The sequence below is a fragment of the Symsagittifera roscoffensis genome, chromosome 1 (genome assembly GCF_963678635.1).
Source record: "Symsagittifera roscoffensis chromosome 1, txSymRosc1.1, whole genome shotgun sequence".
Taxonomy (NCBI): domain Eukaryota; kingdom Metazoa; phylum Xenacoelomorpha; order Acoela; family Convolutidae; genus Symsagittifera; species Symsagittifera roscoffensis.
This window is the reverse complement of record NC_087062.1, coordinates 36,828,897-36,850,538: the sequence shown is the minus strand read 5'-3', so window position 1 is coordinate 36,850,538 and position 21,642 is coordinate 36,828,897. Positions and strand designations below refer to the sequence as shown.

General features: G+C 33.6%; 1 protein-coding gene across 8 annotated transcripts in view; it reads right to left on the bottom strand.

Moving 5' to 3' along the window:
- The window catches only part of LOC134843678 (ras-related protein Rap-2a-like), a 49,146-nt gene that overhangs the window by 14,760 nt on the left and 12,744 nt on the right, over positions 1 to 21,642 (bottom strand). For 4 of the 8 annotated variants that reach the window (XM_063859938.1, XM_063859953.1, XM_063859902.1 and 1 more), the window contains one exon: positions 13,905 to 14,094. In XM_063859938.1, coding sequence (XP_063716008.1) covers positions 13,905 to 14,088 — 184 coding nt within the window. In that variant the 5' untranslated portion in view covers positions 14,089 to 14,094. Of the gene's footprint in view, positions 1 to 13,904; positions 14,095 to 14,754; positions 16,452 to 16,493; positions 16,551 to 21,642 lie in introns of those variants that run through there. The other 4 variants (XM_063859920.1, XM_063859946.1, XM_063859893.1 and 1 more) reach the window with 4 other exon arrangements.

Sequence of the window (21,642 nt, the reverse complement as noted above, 5' to 3'; positions counted from 1 at the left end):
TAGTCGAAAATTTTTGTGCCAGAGGTAGATCTAAGAATTTTTTGAGGAGGGGGACGGATTTTCAAAAAATGTCGACGTTTTATTAGGTCGACCTAACTGATGATATTCTGAGCATTCTAAAAGAATTATAAAGACCCTAATTTGACAAATTTTTCTGCGCCGCAGGCGAATTTCACGATCTAGTGATGAATTGATCTGGAACTCTGTCGACTCATCTTGCTGTGATTGCATAGATTAATTCTTAAAAAATCAGTCAGACTCAATATAGTTTGTGAGGAATTGTCAGTTTTGTAGTTTTTAAAATAAAAAATTAGGGTTAAAAAATCGTGTGGAAACTTAACAGTACACGTTGTAAGAACAACAGTTAAAAACAATTGACCTAATCTAAGAAGTCTCTTATAAATATTCATATCTAAATGAGTTTCAAAGAAAATAGAACAAATCAGCCTAATTTTATTTTCCGGTAACTTCCCGGGTCAACCTTCGTAGACTGAAAATGCTAATCATGCAATTCCACACACTAAATTTATAATAAAATACTAGTCTTTCAAATTTTTTATATATTTACAAAAGTAAAGATATCAAATTTTAGATGAAATTTTTTTGTTTGGAATTAAATTATGGTCATAAATAAGAAAAACAAAAACTTTTAGCTAAAAAATGCTAAACATGCAGTTTCCATATATGAAAATATTTATTTAAGCTTTTTTGAGGGCAAGTTTTTTCAAACTTGCCCCACAAAAATGTTTGAAAAACGATTAGCTTTGAAACTGTTTGCCAAAATTTAAAACTTTGATACATGACTACGTTTGTGTAATACATTTATATTCACGTTGTTTCCATTGAATTGTACATTCAAGACGGTCTAACTTTTGGTGACCCTAAATTTGAGTAATCCAGGGTCTTTGTAACTTGTGTTCGGTTACGAGCGCTGATAAAAAAATTTGAGATATCAAATCTCCAATCATAGAACTTTTATGCCAGTTTTTGTACTCATGAAAATGCATGAAAAATGTATGATTACTTTTATTCCACTTATGAAAATTGTATAAACAGCATTTTTGGTCAACCCGTGTTTTTTTTTCTATACGAACAAGCCAATCTTCATTTTAACAATTAGAAACTTTAGGCTCGGGTTGATTTTTGTTGGTTGCAATATCCGCTGTTTTTTAGTGTTTTATAACTGTGTTTTATAGCTGTTTTATAAAGTCAGACATAGCGTAGAAAAAAAAGCACTAGAATGCAAGGTTCCTTCTCACTAGCTGACCTTCTTTTTTATCGCACCAAATTTGTCTTACATCAGAAACGGGCGGATGATGAAATGATAAATCTCGGTTAATGGAAGTTTTTTTTAGCTCTAAGAGAGTTTTATTTAGTCCAAAGCTGGAAGAATTATTTTGAGCTAAGCATGACTTATTTATGAAGTTGCTCAGATTACTTATCGATTATTAATGCACAAGCACTTTTGTCGATTTGATTCAAAGAAATTATTTGGAGGGAGCCTGCTTGAAGCCACATTATCTTTTGCTACCTTATCAATTTTTAATCTTTTCCTTCTCATTTTATAATGTTAAGAAAAATTTCAGGGGGAATAAATTGAACTTTTCAATCGATTCCATTCAAAGTGAACGGGGTATGGATTTTAATGGAATAAATGGTCTATACAGCTATAAATCAAGTATAAGTACATCAATGGAAAAACTTACAAGATAAAATCAAATCGTCATGTGCTGGGTTGGAGGTGAACAAAGATCTTATATATAAATTGAATTTTTTAGCGTTATATATCAATTTTTATCCGATTGGTTTTCCTTCACAAACAAGTGAAAACATTAAAACCGATTGACGTACGCAAAACAAAAATAGCAGAAAGCCTGATAAAAACTTTACGGCGCATTGTTTTGTTGTCAATAGCCGATTAGCAATAGCTTCCTTTTGCCAGTTTTTGAGCGGGAAAGATTAGATTTGAATGAATGAAAGCTTTAGAAAGAGTGAATTAGCAACAAAGGCAAAGAAACTTTCAAAAGCGTCTTAAATTAATGCACTTTTTTCCTATCTAATTAACAGAAGGTGTTTATCTGCAAATAGCGGACTTACTGCATTTATTAATAGACACTAGACACAATGTTTCACCCCAGTGTTCTTGGAACGCAAATCTTGCAAGATTTTAATGAAAAGGGAGCCCTGAATGTTCCGACTGCGTTATAATTTTTATGGAGTATTTACAAAAAACAATTGATGAAAATTTCAAAAACAACACAGAAAAAAATTTTAAAATGTTTTTTGAAATCATCCCCCCACACGCTACCCGGATTGAAGTTGCATTGCAATTCAGAAATGTATTATAGATACATTTTCATTATTCTTGCATCTATGTATCATTCAAGTTGCAATGCCATTTTAACGATGTTTAGCCATGTTTCATCTATGAAATAGGGATGCAAATTTTATTGATGTTTCATTGATGAATCATGACTGAAACATGGATGTAATTTCTATGATTCATCAATGAAACGTGGCTGCAAAGTGAACAGGTGTTCTGGTGAACTGGTAATGAGTCATTATTCTAGCAGACACTACTATAGTTTTTTCACCTGTGTATTTTGTTTTTCAAGATTGCAGACTTTTTTGAGCAAAAAATTTTCTCGAGAAAAATTTCAGATCGTTTTTCAAGGAAACTATCCATCAGAGTATTTCGTTCCACAACAAAAAAATTCGGAAGAAAATTGTACCGCAAAACATAAGTTTCATGGGGATCATTTTCAACTTTTCAAATCTAAAGGCTGCAGCGGTATAATTATTTTCATTCATTTATATATTTTAGTAGATTTATATTATTGTGTTTTTTCCGACAAGAACTCTGCACCAATATTCGAAATATCAAAAATATCAATACCATTTGACTACAATTTTTTCCAAATTCATATCTTAGTTTCGTACTGGTTAACCATCATCAATGCGTATCTCGTGAATAGCATAAATTTTAACTTCACGGCCGCATTTTTTGCAAAAAGTGTGAGATCAACAAAGTTTCATCAATTTACGATCAATGTATTAGCCCTGTTTCATCAATGTACCAGCAATGTATTTGAGTTTGTTTTCTATATTTATGTCACATCAATGTTTCATCATTGTACAATCGATGTATCAAAGCTGAATTTACATCCATGTCCATCGATGTGTCCTCAATGTACCATCCATATGTTTGAATTTGCATAGCTAATTGACGCAAACGTAATGCGCATAGTTAAAACTTGGTTAAAAATGTATTAGGACTGGTACATTTCTTTAAAAAATCAAAACACTACAATAAAGAAGATACATTGCTGAATGTCAATGCAACTTCAACCCGGGTATGTAAAATAAAAAGTGATACAATTTGCTTATAGCAATGAATTAAAAAGACTAAAGAGCATGTCTCAACCCAATTCAAAACGATTTGTAACTCTGGTTAATGGGTTGTAAAAAATTGAATATAGATAAAATAGCACAAGAAAAGGCTAGCTTCAAGAACAATTAATTGCGTGTTTATAGAGCTATAAAACGAATTGAAAAAATAATTTAGGTAGTGTTTGTCGTAATGTACCTTCAGAACAAAAAAGGAACGTTTAATTACAGAATTTTTTAAATTGAGTAAGTTACAATGAGCTTAGAACAAAATACTACATTGCCAAAGTTAAAATTATGATTTATCATCTTAATATAACCAAAAAGACTCGGTTTCTTAAAAGTTTTCAGTTGGTCAAAATAGGTTGGTTGATAAAAAAGGTCGATAAAGAGGTTTCAGTTGGTCAATTATTGCATTAAGTTTAAAAATCAAGGTCCACAAGGATAGTCTGCTTCTGCCAATTTGCCGATTCCAGGTTGAATGCGAGTTTTGTATGTATTTGTAGATCAGAGATCATTTGAACGGTCAAAAACGTTCCAAAGTCCGACACTATTTTTTAATGCAAAAATCTTGAACATAATGCAGTAACACTTTGATTCTGGGTTTGGTAATCGATTGCTGTGGACAAAAATGCGGGAGGGGGCGAAACCAACACTAAAAACTTTTCTGTCAATTTTTGCATGGCAGCAGGTTTTCGATATTGCTCGGAGAATCCAAGTAAGTGATTTTTTTTTGAAAATTGCTAGTATAAATTTGAATATTGATAGTAAAATGATATTATCAACCAAACTGTAGGGAGTAGGATGCTCGGTTTTTAGAGCCGGCTGAAAATCCAAATTCATAATCCAAAAAAATTTTGCAGTTGAAATTCCAAGTTAAGTTTTTCGAGGCATTTCTGTGTATTGATTTTTGCTTTTTCCGGTCAAAAAACCCATATACCGGAATTTTGTGGCAAAAAATAACGCAAAATAATGTATAACGCTGTTCAAGTGGTCTCGGAGCTCTACGAAAGGAACCATCGCGAAACAATGTGAAAATTTTCTGCTCTTTCGGGAGCAAAATATTGCTAATTCAATTTCTTGAGTTTGCGTCCAATAAAACATGTTGTCCTTCACTTGTTGTTGCCCAAGTTTCAAGTTTCAAGTTTTATAAATGTTGTTCGGAACTGGGGAAACTGCTTATTTCTTTTTTAAAATTAAAGCTATGCAAATTTTTCAATATTCGGGCGGCAGTATTTTCGTCGAGATGAATCTGTTGTAATGATTTTTGAGAGCTTGACTTTGGTCTCTACCAATTGCATCGTACATTTGTTGGTGGAAAATTTCAATTGAAATCTGGTTTATGGTTGAGATTTTTTTCGTCATAAAGAATATGGGTGACACATTAACATTGGTAGACAGACGAGAAAATATACTTTTTTCTGAGCAAAGAATTTAATTTTTTTGGGTTTTTGCTATTGCCTTTGAAACAAAGACCATTAAAAACTAAATTTGTTCCTTTCCATGCCTATTTGGTTCAAAGTTTCTGAGCTTTAAAAAATCTCCAATGTGAAAAACTCAAGTTTTTGCTGATATCACTATCTCAAATCTGATTGGCTGAAAATTGGTCAAAACTAATTGCCAGATTTCTCAAATAAGTTTATGATTTTTTATCTCTATGCTAAGAATACAGTCTGCACTGGTTAAATTTCCGCTCACACTTTCAAAGCAGGAAAAAAATTGCGCAATCATTCTCCCAATTTGGCAACTTTTACAAAATTTATCACAGATGAAATATCTTTTCAAGTTTGAGCTGAAGTTAACCTTACCCTTTGGCTCATATAAAAAAATTCCGTCACAAAAAGCTAAATTTAGAATTTTACAAAAATTATCACAGGTAAAAAATTTTTCAAAATTGAGCTCAGGATAACATTACCTTTTAGCTGATATAAAAAAAACTTTGTCACAAAAGGCTAATTATAAAGTCGATATTTTCTTTTGTTTTCAAGCCACAAAACGAGGCCAAACTGTGCCACAAAACGAGGCCAAAGCGGATTCCGGAAGAGACCAAAACCAGATTTTTTGCAAAAGCCTCTACATTGCTACTTTTCTTTGACCTTCTTTGCCGTTTTGGATTCCTCAAACAAACACCTAGAACGTTCAAAACTGCTCTAAAAATTGGCAAACTTGCGGAATTCCTAGCAGTTTTAGAGGATTCTGGGATAGTTTGTGGAGCCCACAAATAAAAAATTAGAATGTGTATTGATAAAATCAGCTGTCCTGGAATCTGCATTTATAAGCGGAACCCGCAAGTTGTTAACAGAATCTGCAACCTTTAAGTGGATTCCGCAAACTCTAAGTGGACTCCGCATTTTGTTTTCTTAAAACTATACATCTTACCGTTTATGGTTAAACCAATTTTGGTTGTTAAATCGTAAATTAAGTTGAAGCGACCAAAGTTTTTGATATAAGCAAAATGAGTATTAAAACTTTTAATCCGAGAAACTTCTGACTCAACATTTTTTGCAAGATTACAAACATACCTTCCAAAACATTATATGCTATACGCATGCGTAACATTATATGCTATACGCATGCGTAAATACTTTTTGAGGGACGCCTTCATAGAAGTACCCATGGCGTACGCTGAGGGTAGTATTTGAGATGAGATCAATAAGCCATGTTTTAATTTCACTCTCGACTAACCTCAAATACTGCCCTCATGGTTAGAATTTCCACTATCATGATCCACTGCCTTAATTTTTTGAATTCACTTTCCACCAATTAGATCAGTATTTGGGATTGATCAAATCCCAATTGCTGACCTGATTTGACGATATGCTGTGCTTAGTGTTTCCAAACACTTTCAATTCATTAACTCCAAATAATGAATTTTTTCAGTTGTGTTTCAAAACTATGATTCCAATACAAACTTGCTGGTATATGTAACCCACATACTAAAGCGTGACATCCATCGTTTTAGTTAACCAATGTTTTAAGATTTGTTCGTGGATTTCGCTGACAATGGTTAAGTCCTTGCTTTTAATTTCCACATTGTTATAGGTCAGGTTTCAAGCTCTAAGCTTTTAATTGTTTGTGTTCAAATTCAGTAAGAAACATAATTCGGATTTTATTTACAGTTTGCGGAGTTTGCTTACATAGGCGGATTCTGACACAGGAAACTTACATTTGGGGTTTCTACCTACAGTTGCAGAATCCAGAACAACTAGCTATATTTGCTTATTGTGGAATACATGCGCCGACGAAATTTACGTTACAGGTATTTGTACGCCAAACCACGGAAATTTTTTAAGTGGTATCCTCTTACACTTTGGAACATGTTTAAAGACTTTTCTTTGGAATTCAGACCGCAAACTACGGACACAGGAAAATACAGACCCAAATTGTGCGCCTATCCAGCACACAGTTTGGCTTCGTAATGCAGAAACGGATAACTACAGATTTTATGAAATTCTACATTTAAAAATTAAATTCAATATGATTTCAAAAAGACATCAGCCTGTCGGGTGGTATCTGCTTAAAAATGAAGTCTTGAAGGAAATCATGAGATATTCAAAATGTTTTCGCTTATTTATTGCGAGATTTGAGCAAGATTGCACTCTTCCCCCCCCCCCCAAAAAAAAAACGAAAAAAATTCTGGTTGCTGTTTCTTGCTACGTTCAGTTCTTTGGACACTTGCTGCGATGCTGCTGCAGATACTTAACAGAATATCTTACAGTAGAAATGCTAAATAGGTTTCTATTTAGCATTTCCTAAATCCTAGCTTCCTATTTAGCGTCCTTAGAATGTTTGAACTATTGGATCTTCTTTTTATTGTATTTGTGATCAAGCACTAAAATAAAGCGTTTCTTTTTGAGATTTAGGTGTGAAGGGAACAGTATTTTTAATATAACGCCTTATAAAAAAAACTTCTATTTTCGAGAGCAGAACTTTATTACTTTTTATTGTTTAAAATTACACTTAACTTTTTTAATAAAACTGAGAAGTAAGTTCCACCAGAAACCTGTATTACTAACGCTTTTATTAGTGTTATTAAATTTACTACTGAAAAAAATTAGTTAAACACACTTTGAACTTTTTCGGTGGATATATTTAGCAAATTGCATACATTGAAAGCAATTTTTGGATGTATCAACCTGTACACTACTTGATTATTCGGTTTTTTTGAAACGATTCCGTACAGTTTTTCATCTTCATACATATTGTTTTGCGGTTCAAAAAACAAAGAACAAGTATCGGCCGCAGTGTCTGAGTTTTTTATTCCATCGTAAATTTCTCCCCATTTACTTCTAACTCCATGAATGATATCAGTAGCATATTGTTTTTCCTACTTTCTTAAGCTATACGAAAAATTTATCATTACGAGGCCAAACTGTGCATTTTGTGCATTGTAAGTGGATTCCGCAACAAGGACGCTCCCTTTGTTCTTCTTTTGTTCTTTCATTTTCTTTGATCGTTCCGACAAAATTTTAACTTGTTTAAAGACTTGTCTCTGGAATCCAAGAACATACAGACACAAAATTGTGCGCCTATCTAGAGCACAGTTTGGCCTCGTAATAATTGTAAAAACGTATTTATAGCAAAATTTTGTTTTTGTGACACGTCCATAAAATGCATGACAAACCTTTGTGTGGCGCAAATTTTCACTGATGTGTGTCCTCAATGGATTCCAACAACTATTTGTGATCAATGGACTAAAACTTAACTCTCTTAACTAACGTGAGACCGGGGTTTGAAACACTACCAGCAGTTCTTTCGGGCTCAATTTAGTCTAGGTTTTTTGAATTCCTGGTTAGAAACTAGATTGGAATTAAAAGAATTTACAAAATTCCCTGCTTATTTGAAAACTTCAGAAACAACTCCGGGCAAAAACCTTAGATTAAAAAATAAGCATTTCTTGCCAGAAACAAAAATTTGTTTGGAGAGGGAGTCAATATTAGCCGTGCCATCGTGGATGAAGTCAATAGGCACGTGTTTTGAATTTTTTAGGATGTAGGCATTGCTGATATTGCCACCTGGTTTGATTTTCTTGTGGGTTTTTTTCTCTATGGTTTTCCGGCAGTATGGAAATGGAAGATTTGAAAAATACGTACTATTTTCACAAGCAAAAGGTGAAACATTGGATCAGTTCTATTGTCTCTTGAGGGGCCTGGAAGAACACTGCAAGTTCGGGTGGGAGAAGACGTAATGGTCAGTGATAAACTCGTAGAAAATATATCACTTTCAGAGATTCAGTATAAGCTCATGAAGCAACCGAAAACACCAGAAGCGACTCTAGAGTTAGCAATACAGTTAGAGCAAACGCAGAAGGATACGAAGACTATGCAAGATAGTGGCGGAAATGGTAACGAACTGAGCGGAAATGTGACCTTCGAGCAAGAAAACAGCGGGAGTCGTCAAGGGAATCCATGCAATTCGTATGGGCATTGGTCAAGAATGCAGAAAGTGTGGAATGAAGAACCACTTTGCTAGATTGTGTCGGAAAGGATGTCAACAAGATCAATCTAGTGCTAATTTGAGAGGCAGAAGTGTAAGACAAGTGTCAAGAGATGGAAGTGAAAGGGACCTCCATTCCGTGGTATTGCTTATTATAATGATGAAAAGAAACAAGAAAATGCTGAGGACGAGAAGAATTATCGTGAAGAGTCAATGAATCTTATAGAGTTCGGAAAATAGTGGCAATTTTTTTATTGGGCTTGGTGGGAAGATTATTGTAAAAATGCAATTGATGACATGAAAGAAGATTCGAGAATTGTGGAGGAATCAAAGATTGATTTCAGTTTTAAATGTGAACAGATAGGGGATTTAAAGTTTTTTCGACGGACAAGGATCAAAATAATCAGCTACAACCAAGCAATAACCAGTTAATGTTTTTAGTTGACAGTGGAAGTACCACAGATCTGATATCAATTTATATGAAAGCAAAAGTTAATGAAATTTCTTACCGGGTTTTGGCAGACAGATAGCTACGTAATTATAACCAGTATGCCATAAAGAGTCATGGCACACTGATATGCTGTGACAATTCCAACGGTTGGAATGTGAGAGATCATTTGCTGACAGTGTTGAATGACAACAAAAGATCAATTATGGGTCGTAATTTAATCACGGGACTTGGTTGAAGGTGTCGCAAAAATTGCCACCCGAGTTATCCTACATAAAGTTAGTACATTTGGCGAAGATGACAAGTTGCTGAAAATTCAATTTGCAAACGAATTTCTGAGGTTATTTATGAAAAAATAGACTACCGAAACACCTTGTTGTTAAATCGAGGTTTAACAAACATTTCACACTTACGCATCAAAAAGGACGGTATTTCCTACTTAATTTGCAAGAAAAAGTACTGGAAGAGATCAAAATATTAGACAAAATTGGGTACATACAAACATGGTAAAAAAAGTTTGGATCCTTAACTAAACCATCTATTGTTTTAAAAGTAAAAAATATTAATTTAAATAAATTGTTAACAGATTCGAAACAAATGAACACCGCAATTCACAAGAAAAAACATCAGATGCTTAATACTGAATTAAATTTTTGATTCAATTGGTCAACTTTCAGTTGAGGGGAATCGTCGCGATATTCCACTATTTACTACAATAGTTTCGAAGTATCAATATTGTCAACTGAATCTGCATCCTGAGACAAGACAACCTTGTAACTTTAACATTATTGGCGTGGCTACAACAGGTATATACTAATTTATGGCACGTTCTAATGGTTTGACTGATGAGCCAGCTATGTTTCAATTGTCTTCAGATACGAAATTATTGAATGTACCGAATATATTTTGTTTCTGGGATCTCTTATAATTTTGAAGAAAAGTCATGAAGATCATACTAGTTAGAAGGAAAGGTGTTTTAAACGATTGGATGATCAAAACATCTCGGTTAATTTACCGCAATTTCAACTGGCAAATGAAGAAACTGAATGGTTAGGGTTTGAAAGCGTCAAGGTCGGGCATATTTTTTTCTTGGAACGCGGCATCATGAGCCAACTTTTATACCCGGTTTAGCGCTTTTGTGTTCATCATTTAGAGATTTTTCAAAACTCGGAAAATTGGAAAAAATAATTTGGATTGAAAAATATTTTCAAAAACATGACAATTTTTCTCAATTAGTCAAAAAGAAAATTTTTGAAATCACCGAAAACGCTCATTTTACCAACAAATTTAAAACAAGAGTTAAGTGTGATTTGCCTAAAGAATGTTTAGGGGCGGCCCTCGAACAAAAAACGCAAGTCGGTACGTTGAAGAGTGTGGCACTCGCTTCACCTTTTCTTAAGTCGACTGAAATGAGGTGTAGTAGTAATGATCTCGAGTTATTAGCTGAGTACGGTCCCCGGGATGACCGAAACTTCTTATCATACAATTTCCATATATGAGAAACTTCTTGTCATACAATTCCATACGTACAGAAATATGTATGAAATCTCTATGATAATATTTTTCCATATATGAAAATTGTATGATAGGTATTTTTCCATAAACCAAAAATATTTCTAAAATTATTTTCTGAAAAAATTTCGGTTGTGTTCGCAAAAGCACCAATGGTTTGACGGTCTTTGCATTTACAATGCATAGAAAACGACCTGAAACGTTTTCGAGCTGTCTTTCACAAATTATATCACAAAAGTAACAAACTTTTAATTTTTGGCAAATTTTTTCAATGGTGGTTATTTTAAATTTTTGAATTTTCAAATTATCAGACATTGATCAAGGCATATAAACACCTAATAAAAGAGAAATAGGAATTTTCAGCGTTTTTGAAGAAAAAAAAATTAGGTCAAAAAAAATAAAAGCCAAAATTATCGTATCCAGGACTACGTTATGCACACAAAAAATTAAATTTTGCATGCAAAAATTTTTTTTCGAAAAATGTTTGTTTGCGTACGAAATTCGATTTGCGGTTGAAAAAAATCAAAAAATGTCAAGGAGGCGAGCAACAATGAGAATGAAGTTTTCACAATAACAGACCCTATGGGATGTAAGATTGTGAAAATCTCCAGTTGTAAAGGGCTAGCAGGCCTGACGAATCGAGTTGCAAAATAAGAGAGTTGCGAGACTGTATAATCAAAAAACAAAATGAAAGATGTCGAGAATTAGACCTGTAGGACAATCAATATCAGAACGACATGAGCGTGAAGCGGGCGATCGTGGTAGATAAGACGATTGACGCTCGGAAAAATTGCAATCCGCGATCGTGGACGTTTTTCACTCAGTTAAACCAGGCCAAGCACAAGTCACGGACTTAACAGCGCATTTTAGCCAGTATTATTTTACTTCAATATCAAATATAACAAGACTGCTCGTATCAAGTCGAAGCCCTGAATGTTCCGACTGCCTTTTAAGATTTATGGAGCAAAAATAACTTGAAAAAATTAATTTAAACAAAATAAAATGAAATTTTTTTTAATTTAAATTTTTTTAATGAAAATCATATAAACACGTCATATAAAGTACAAAAGGATAGATTTCGTTCCTTGAAACGATAGCTTCTTCCAACCAATTTTGAACGAATTCTAAGACGGATTAAATCTCCGCTTACGCGTTAATAGCTCGAATTATATCGCGCGTTAATTGTTCCAAATTGGTCAAAATGGCCAAAATGGCAACATTTAAACCCTCATAACTTTACGAAAAATGATCACAGGTGAAATATCTTTTCCAATTTAAGCTCAGGACAACAATACCTTTTGAATGATATTTAAAAAATCCGTCAAAAATGGCTAGTTAAAAAAACGAAATTTGTCTGAAGAAAAAAAAACCCACCCCGAGGACAAATATTCCGTTACTTTCGTATCGAAAGTCGGAACAATAACTAAAACCAGATGGGATGACTTTGATTGTTGACTTTGGACCAGCTTCTCCCGGGTCGAGAGCCCGTCAAAAACCGCTCAAGATATGATAGGTCTGAGCGGTTTATCGAAAAAAAAACGCTCAAAAACCGCTCCAATCTTGCGCGGTTTTTGAGCGGTTTTTTTAGATAAACATTTCAAAAACCGCTCAAACCGCTCATTTTGATGCAAGATTTTGAGCGTAATTGTCTAAAAAAGAACGCTCAAACCGCTCAAATCTTGCTTCAAATTAGGTGAAAAATCTCGACTCGGGCTACGGTGTTGTGAAGTTGTGGTGGAGAGCAGAAAGTAACGGATCCAAACGTTGGATCTCAAGACGTTACCACAGACAACAGCCCCAGTGATAAGGAAGGTCCCGGAGGAGAGACTCAGACTGGACAAAGTTGAGGAGAATAGTAGCCGGCCAATTGCAATTGTCGCACAGAAAACGGACTGCAGAGATTGGTCGAAAAAAAACATTAGAAGGAACGTTCGAGGAGATGCATCAATAAGCGGAGATAGTGGAAATTCGAAGTCGTCAACAACAAATAAAGAGCCGGGGAACAAGGAAGCAATGTCCGGAAATTCAGAGTCGGAGTATGGCACGCGTTAAAAGAATAAAATGTTAAGAGGAAAATATTTGAGCAGGAAATTGAAAATAGATGAGCTTATTAGTTAAAAACCAAAAAAAGTGTCTATCAAAAAACACTCTTTTTAAAAAAAAAAAACTCTTTGTAAGGGTAAGTTATGCAATTTTATGTAATTAAAAAAGGTTAAGTGGTAGTGCTTTTTTGTGCGAATTAACACAGATTGAGTGTTAACGCTAAAGGTCATTGTCCTAATTGCTGTTGACTGGTACTAACGATAGCACAATTTTGACGATAACACCATGTTCAGTCGTCGCTATGATCGTATGTAAAACAGTTTGTTCTTAAAATTGAATTAAGATTGAAAGGCCAGGTCACTTTTTTGTTCCGACTTTCGAAACGAAAGTAACGGAATATTATTTCTTTGGGGTGGTTTTTTTTCTTTAGACAAATTTTGACTTTTAATTAGCCAATTTTGACAGATTTTTAAAAAATCATTCGAAAATTATTGTTGTTCAGAGCTTAAGCTTGAAAAGATATTTTACCTGTGATCCTTTTTCGCAAAGTTATGGGGGTTTAAAGATTGCCATTTTTGCCAATTTGGGACAATTAATGCGCGATTCCCATTTAAAAAAAAAATCATTTTGTTTTAATACTTTTAATTTGTTTCATGTTACTACTGCTCAGTAGACCTTAAACGTCAGTCACGACGTTCAGGGCTTCGCCCTGATACAAGCAGCCTTGTTCAGTTTTGGGAATAAATAACCGATTCCATTAGATAAGGTAGTTTATTACACTCGTACCTTACGCTTATTTCATGGACTAAGGAATTGGGCAAACTTATCCGGCTGAAAAGCTGACGTGACAAACAGACAGTATTACTGTATTAAGACAGGAAATAGTCTGTGAATCCGCCCCTTTGGACTTAAATCAGTATATAAACGAGCAGAACTATAATTCAGCAATACAAATCAACTATCTAAAAATTATGTAATAGATGCGAAAATAACAGCTGGTTAATATACTCTGCTCATTTGTTCATACTTTGGCTAGTTTATTCACTACCGTTTCTCCATTATATGTTGGTTCACGAACCTTTGGTGATACACTCGTGCCTGTATCTGTCCTCGACAGTTGGCGAGTAAGAGTCGGAGTACTTGTTGTGCAGCATTCTCTTCACCAGACTCGTCTTGCCCACTTTGGGTGCTCCTAGAAACACCACACGGAACACCTCCGCCTCCAGTGCCGGTGCGTGCACACTGCCCCGTCTTGCATCCATTTTTCTCTACAAAACACACAAATTGGACCAATTCGAATTTTACTAAAAGTTCAACATTGATATATATAGGATAAAACAAGAGTACTCAGAAATGTCAGAAACCTGTTGCGCTATGTGTATAAGTCGAAAACATAGGTCCAATTTGTTTACGAATAAAACATAGTTCCAGGACACAAAAAGTTGAAAAGATAAAAGCACGGAAAAAATGTGTCTCTCTGTCAGATCTGAAACAAACCCTAAATAAAAGATTTCATATCAGCCATCTTTTGGTTTATTGATTTATGTTTTTTCTAATTATTAAAATCACTGAAGTTCAGTATATAACGGTGCATAATTTTTAAATTTGAGGTCAGTTCATCGGCCAATAATAAAACTTTTAAACTAAAAAAAAATCAATCAAATCATTTCCGACAGAAGTTATCTGCAGCAGACTTTTCAATGCTGAACTCCATAAACTTTTTTCGAAAAGTTAATTTGCACACCAAAACTGAGGGTCGTTGTCCGCATTGACAAAAATGAGTTGCGATTTCAAATCAAATTGGCTTCAAAAATGATCTATTATAGTGCCGTAGACTTTTTTGAAAAGTGATTTGATTGATTGGAAATAGTTTGTATTTAGTGCGGGCAACATTTTGTAGAAACTGAAATGAAATAATTTCAAATTACCGGGGACGGTATGAAGGTGTTTCAGCTCACACTTAATGGCCACTTGGTGAAAGACGAATTCAATCAGCAGAATTAGCTGGTCGTATAAATTAGCTATAAAATTTTGCAACTACTGCTTGGAAGCGGGAAATGGGTTCAAACTGCGAACAAAAAATCTATTAATGGCAACAAATTCCGCCCTAAACTACTCCTTTTAGAAAGGGTATTAAGAACAGGGTTTGCGGTCGTTTATAAGGTTAAAATACTTTAAACGTGTAAATGAATTGGAATGAAAATGATGTTTTTCCTCGGAGCAGAGAACCTTCAGTTAGATAGAAAGACTCAGCAGCAATTTAAACCACGCAATGCCAATTTAGCGAAAAGGTAAATTTAGTTTCACGTCAATGACTATGAAAGGAACTTGCGTTTTTCGAGTTTTTACTTCCTCTTTTTTTCCTTCGTTTTAATTGGTCCATGAGAAATAATCGCCTACATTATTTATGATAAGTACCTCACACAATGAACAGACCGGGTATTAAGGATAGAATCCTTGAGCACTTTTTTTCAAAAAATATACCGTAGCCGCCATAAAAAAGCAGGTTGTTTTTGTGTTTTATGGAGTTTTTGATTATACAAAATTGTCAAAGTAAAAGAAAAAATAAACTCATTGTTTCACCAGTAGGTGTAGTAATTGAAGGACGATATCAATAAATTTTAGACCAGTTTTGCAATTTTTTTGTCCAAGTTTTTCATACTAATTAATATGATCTCATTTTGGAAAAGATGACGGCGAAAAGATTCTTTACATTTTGGCGACAAAAAGCAGATCTATGAAAGATTTTCTGAAACTTAGCTTGGTCTGCTTTTATACTTGTCTGCTGAAACGGCACTTGTACTATAGATGAAGTAGAACTAAGTCGAAGTAGAAGAAAAAAAGACGCGAAAGTAAACAGAAAGCAGCAGAAGGTCTGAGAATACTGTCTGCCACAATTGAAATGAAATTGTTGGCTAAAAACAGCCAGAAAAATAGTCCTCGTTTGAAGAGACGGACTCGTTTTTTCTTAATCTACTACGATAAAAAATTACAAGTAATCTTTTTGTTCGATTTGAGTAGTGTATAGACAAAATGGCGTGATGCTTGCTCAAAATTATGTTGGCAGTAGAATTAAAATTGACAATAAACTATGATCTTGGTGGATAAATTGATAAATTGAACCTTTCCTGCATTATTGTCACTTTATCGGGGAACCTAATTTATGGTGCAGAAACCGCCCAGAATTGAATAGAGGGGATGGAAGTAGCAGGCCTTTGTTCAGTGCGTTTTAGCCTAGCGAAAAGTCTTTTTTTTTCATGAGCAAAGAACATCGCCTGGAGCGTATAAATACCCTTTTTGCGATGCTTCATTTTCTATTTTACCGTTAGAAGAAGCATAGCTAGATCTCGTTTCTAATAATGTGGTAAAAAAGTGAAAAAGACGAAGATTTGCTTCCTGTAAATTGATTGGGAAGTTATAATAAGTCTCGTCCCAGTACCCGCCCTCAGAGGAAAAAATCAATTTGGGCTTGTGGGCCTTCTTAGTTATTAGCAAAACGGGTAGCTAAGGGGTATAGGTTAATTTTGAGATTGATTATAGCCTTAGAGGGGTAAAACCCGGCCTGATGATGATTGAAGAGTGATCTAGAGGTAATAATCATTATCACATTTGAGCGAACAAAGAGCTTAGCTATATGTCAAAGTGAATACAAAAAGAAAAGGCTTACTTGAGTTCTCATTTCTATCGCATCACTTCACACGAAGTATTATACATTTTCATGCGTCAAAGACCACGAGACAAAAACAGAATTCTACATGAACTTAAAAAAATAAAAAAACAGGATAGATGCCGTTGCTTTTAAAATATCGCACATAGTTAATAAAAAGTCGAATAATTTATAAAAAGTCGAATAATTTTCAGTTTTTTTTTCACACTTCTAATTTTAAGATTCTGTTCTTCAAACGGTGTTTTTTTTTCAAAAAAAAGAAAGGGCAGTCAAATTCGGTATAGCAATGCCAAAATGGACAATTTATGCTCAATAAACTCAGAACTGCGCCGTGTAATTTGGTCTTCGTGCATTTTCCATGTAACTTAATCTGAAAAAAATTCGACCAGCTTTCGTCGACAGAGAAAACTTTCTGTTTTTTTTTGGAATCTGAATCACGACTAATTAGGCTTCCATATGATAGCTCATTTAACCCTTACAAGTTTTTCTGAGGTGGTCAAAATTGATGGGAAAAACACAAGTTAATCCATTTCCTTCTCATTCCCCATCCCTTCGGATGGGTCAGAACAACTACTTCAGGGGCGGATTTAGGGGGAAGGGAACGCGCAGACGCTCCGTTGCACTTTCAGAAATTCGACCCACTTACCCACAAAAGGGTCCCCCTTTGGTATTGTGTTTTCTGACATCCAGTTTTGTCTGCCAAACTTTTTACCATTTTTCTAAAGGCGCCTTTGGCGCCAACATATGCGCCAAAAAAAACGATTTTTTTTGGGTCATAATTTTTCAAAAAAAATGCCGAAACACAGCATTTTTGACCGGTTCTTTCAAAAATTTTCCTGCGGTGGAAAAAATTTTGTCGAAAAAAGATTAAGGGTCTTTATAGAGTTCTGGGAGCGCTCGGAAAATCAATTTGGTCAATCTAAAAAAAAGAACCCAAAAGTTTTTTGAAAACGTATTAAAAATCCACCCCCTCGAGAAAATCTTAGATCTGTCTCTGAACTACTTGATGCCCTCGAAAAATATATATATTTTTTAACTTAGCATCTTTCATTATGAGATTCTTTCTGTCCATGTTGATTTTTCAAGTCTTAAAGAATTATAAAGTTACTCTGAGTGGGATTTAATATTTAAAGTGTCTTTTTTCGTGGGCTTGGACTAGCAATAAACCGCAAAAGTATAGAGGTTGGGCAAAATGTCAAACTAAAAGGTTAACCTTTCTAACTAATTGGAAGCTGTAGAAAGCTTTCGACTTTCGTAGGCATGAAAACCTCAAAACCTCCAAAGCCTTTCCATAGAAAATATATACCTCTAAGAAACCTTCTATATCATAAAAATTGTAAAATCTAAAGGTTGGTAAATTCGATCAACATAGAGTCAGCTAATAAAAGAGTAAAGCAGCAAATTCTTATTATAAAATCTATAGATATATGTGTTTCAAAGTGCACTTTCTTTTTTATCCGTCCAAACAATTGTTTAGTTTTTCTGTGCTGTTGGTCTAAAAGTGGAAGCGCATGCATTCAAGGAAGGAAGCGAAAAAAGTAAGACTTCATCGATTGAAACTGTTTATCTCCTCAGTTAGATGGTAAAATTGCATTGGTGCCTTGAAAAATCGATTCCTTAAATTCCAGAATGTAATGATGCACTTAAGTGAACTTTTCTAGACTGTTTACTGTTAATCCTCATCGAGCATCGTTTGTTTTTCAACGAACTCGTAGCAATTTTTGATAAAGTAACAAACTAGAGTTGACTGTACAATTTTAGCAAGATAATCATTAATAGAAACACTGTTTATGAACTATTTAGGTGGGTCAAAATCGTTAAATCTTAATTTCCTAGGCCAGTAAGAAGGCCAAAAAATCGACAACAACGAGTGGCAACATTTTAAAATCACTGTCAAAACAACAAAACGTGTCATACAAGCTGTTTTGAGCTTTTATTGAAACTTTCTGCCAAAAACATGACTTGGCACTCCCTGTAGTCTTGTACGCCCGTTCTATCAGCATCAGAAACAAACTTTGAATTGGAACGAAATGGTTTGCTTAAAACTTATCAAAGAACAAAGCGGGGGGCTAGCGGGGAATTGACTTTAGTGTATATTGGCGGCAAAGAAGCGACTAGAAACGTTAAAGGGTTGGTTGGTCAAATAGTACCAAAAAAATTAGTGTATTCTTTGCAGCGCGTTATCTTTTTTCAATTAACTATAGCGCGAAGACAGTTTAGCATGGTTTTCGTATATGCTGATGTAATGAAAAAACAAGCTCAATAGTTCAGTAATTCATGCACAATTTGAGTAACTTATCAAGACTGGAAAATCAAAATGAAGGCACAGTTGAAACAAAAAAATCAAAATAGACGTTTTCAATTTTTCTTCCAAATTTGGTATCAAAATTTATGTCATCAGATTTTAATCATTTTTTTCAACAAAATTCAGGCTCTCAATCTGATATTAATTTTTCTTGATAAACCTATTTTTGCGCTAAAAAACTATCATAATTTCAATCATGTCGAAATCAAAGCCGACAAAACCTAAATTGCCAAAATGTTCGAAAGCTTACCCGCACTGACAAAAATGGATTGGGATCGATTTTAGTATGAAAAAAGTACGTTGATTAAATTCAGATCGATTTTAGTATGAAAAAAGTATGTTGATTAATTTTAGATCGATTTTAGTATGAAAAAAGTACGAAGATAAAACAAAAAAGATGAAGATTGGTTTGGATCGATTTAAAATCGATTTAAATTGATCTTAAATCCCAGCTAAAAAAAATTGATCCGAATCGATTTTAAATCAATTTAAATGCATTTTTTCCAGTCTGATTTTGTTTTTAATTTGAAGGGGATTAAAACGGATTTAAATCGATTTAAATCGATTTTTTTTTATTTGATCAGTTTCGAAATTTGATTGCATTTATTCATTGCCTATCATTTTTCATTTTACATCCATAGCGTATTGTAGCATAAAAAGACCAAATAAAAAGACCACAATATCGATAAAATTCTTTGATTTTCTTGCATATTTTGAGTTCAAAAACTCTCTATATTGACCCTTCTCTTGATTCGTTTTATAAGTTTTGCCCAAAATTTGATTCATTATCATATCTTTCTATGATATAATTGCATATTAACAAGATCAAAATTTAATTTCTTCTGACCTTTTTCTTGCTTGTTACATAGGATTTTGCAAGATCTGTTTTACAACAATTTTCTATAATTTCATTGCCTTTTTTCGTGCTTGAAACTGATTTATGTGGATAATTTCATTAAATTCTATAACATCTGGCACTAGTGTTTACATTTAAAAATCGAGAATAAAAATTTCCAACAATTTTTCAAAGGGTATGTTTTTTTCGCCTTGTTAGCAAAAAAAAAATATTTTAAACCGATTTTTTACACACTTAAATAGATTTAAAATTTTCAAAAAGATCGATTTAAAATGGATTTAAGTGAGATTTTGATGGTTTTAAGTGAGATTCGGGTGGATTTTAGTGAGTCGGAAAATCTATCGAAATCGGTTTGAATCGCTTTTTTAGACACTTAAATCGATTTAAAATTTTCAAAAAGATCGATTTAAATTGATTTAAAATCCATTTAAGTTCGTAAAATGTCCATGGTTAATCAATTTGGATCGCTTTTAAATCGATTTAAAATCAATTTAAATCGACCGGAAACCATTTCTGTCAGTGCGGGAAAGTCTTCAGCAATGAAAAAATATAGTTTTGCAAAATGAATACAGATTAATTTGAAGATGCGTACAATGTAAGTGATAATATATTTTTCCATTATTTGCCCGTCATTGAGACTCATCAAAACAAAACTGCTCGTATCGGGGTGAGGCCCTAAATGTTCCGACTGCCTTTTAAAATCTATGGAGCAGTAATAACATAGAAAATTTAATGTAATGAAATAAAAGGAAATTGTTAAAAATAAAATTTGAGATTTTTTTTTGTGAAAATCATCATCCCACACAACATATGAAGTACAAAATGATGTAGTGTTACTTCCCTTGTTACAAATAAGTCATGGTAAAAAAGCTTCTTTCGACCGATTTGAAACTGTTTCTAAGACTGTTTAATTCTCCGCTAACGCGTTAAAAGCGCGAAATTTATCGCGCCTTAATTGTCCCAAATTGGCCAAAATGGTAATTTTTAACCCCCATAACTTTAAAAAAAAATTTCAGATAAAATATCTCTACAATATTAAGCTCAGGGCAACAATACCTTTTGATTGATAAAAAAATCCGTCAAAAATGGCTGGTTAAAAGTCTAAAAAACCGAAATTTGTCTAAAAAAACCACACAGAGCACAAATATTCCAATACTTTCATTATGAAAGTCAAAACAAAACTGCTCGTATCAGGGCAAAGCCTTGAATGTTCCGACTGCCTTTTAAGGTCTATGGAGCAAAAAATAAATTGAAAAAAATTAAATGTATTAAAATAAAATGAAAAAAAATGAATTAAATTTTAGATTTTTTTTTTGAAAATCATCCCCCCACACGCCATGTAAAGTACGAAGTATTACATTTCGCTCCTAGTAAAATATCAATGATGGCAAACAAGCTTCGTTCAGTCATTTTAGAACAATTTCAAAGACAGATTAAATCTCCGCGTACGCATTATTAGCGCGAAATTGTCTCTATGGTACGGCACAGCGTACCGTGTTAAGCTGCCCGCATCCAGTTTCAAGCGTTAATAATCGATTATATCACGATTTTAGTACCAGTCTCACTAAAATTGAGAAACAATCGATTTTAATCAATTAATAATCGATTATAATCTCTTTTTTTTTCAAATCAAATTATAATTAATTATAATCCATTATAATCGATCATTTATTCGTCTATTTTTCGATACAATTATAATCGATTATAATTGATTATAATCCATTATTTTTATTCAAACTTCTATTTCGTTAGTTTTGCACAAAAATCCATTATAATCGATTATAATTGACTATAATCCCTTTTGTTTGTCCATTTTTGTCTTCGAAGTTGCATCTAAATTGCTTATATTTTATGCTTTTTGTGGGCGTTGGCTCCTATGAAAAATGAGAAAAAACTTTTCAAAAAATTCCAATTAATTCATATTTATAAGTTTTTTTTTTCACTTGTTCCCCATTAGAAATGTTTTGTGATGCATATTTTAAGCTTTT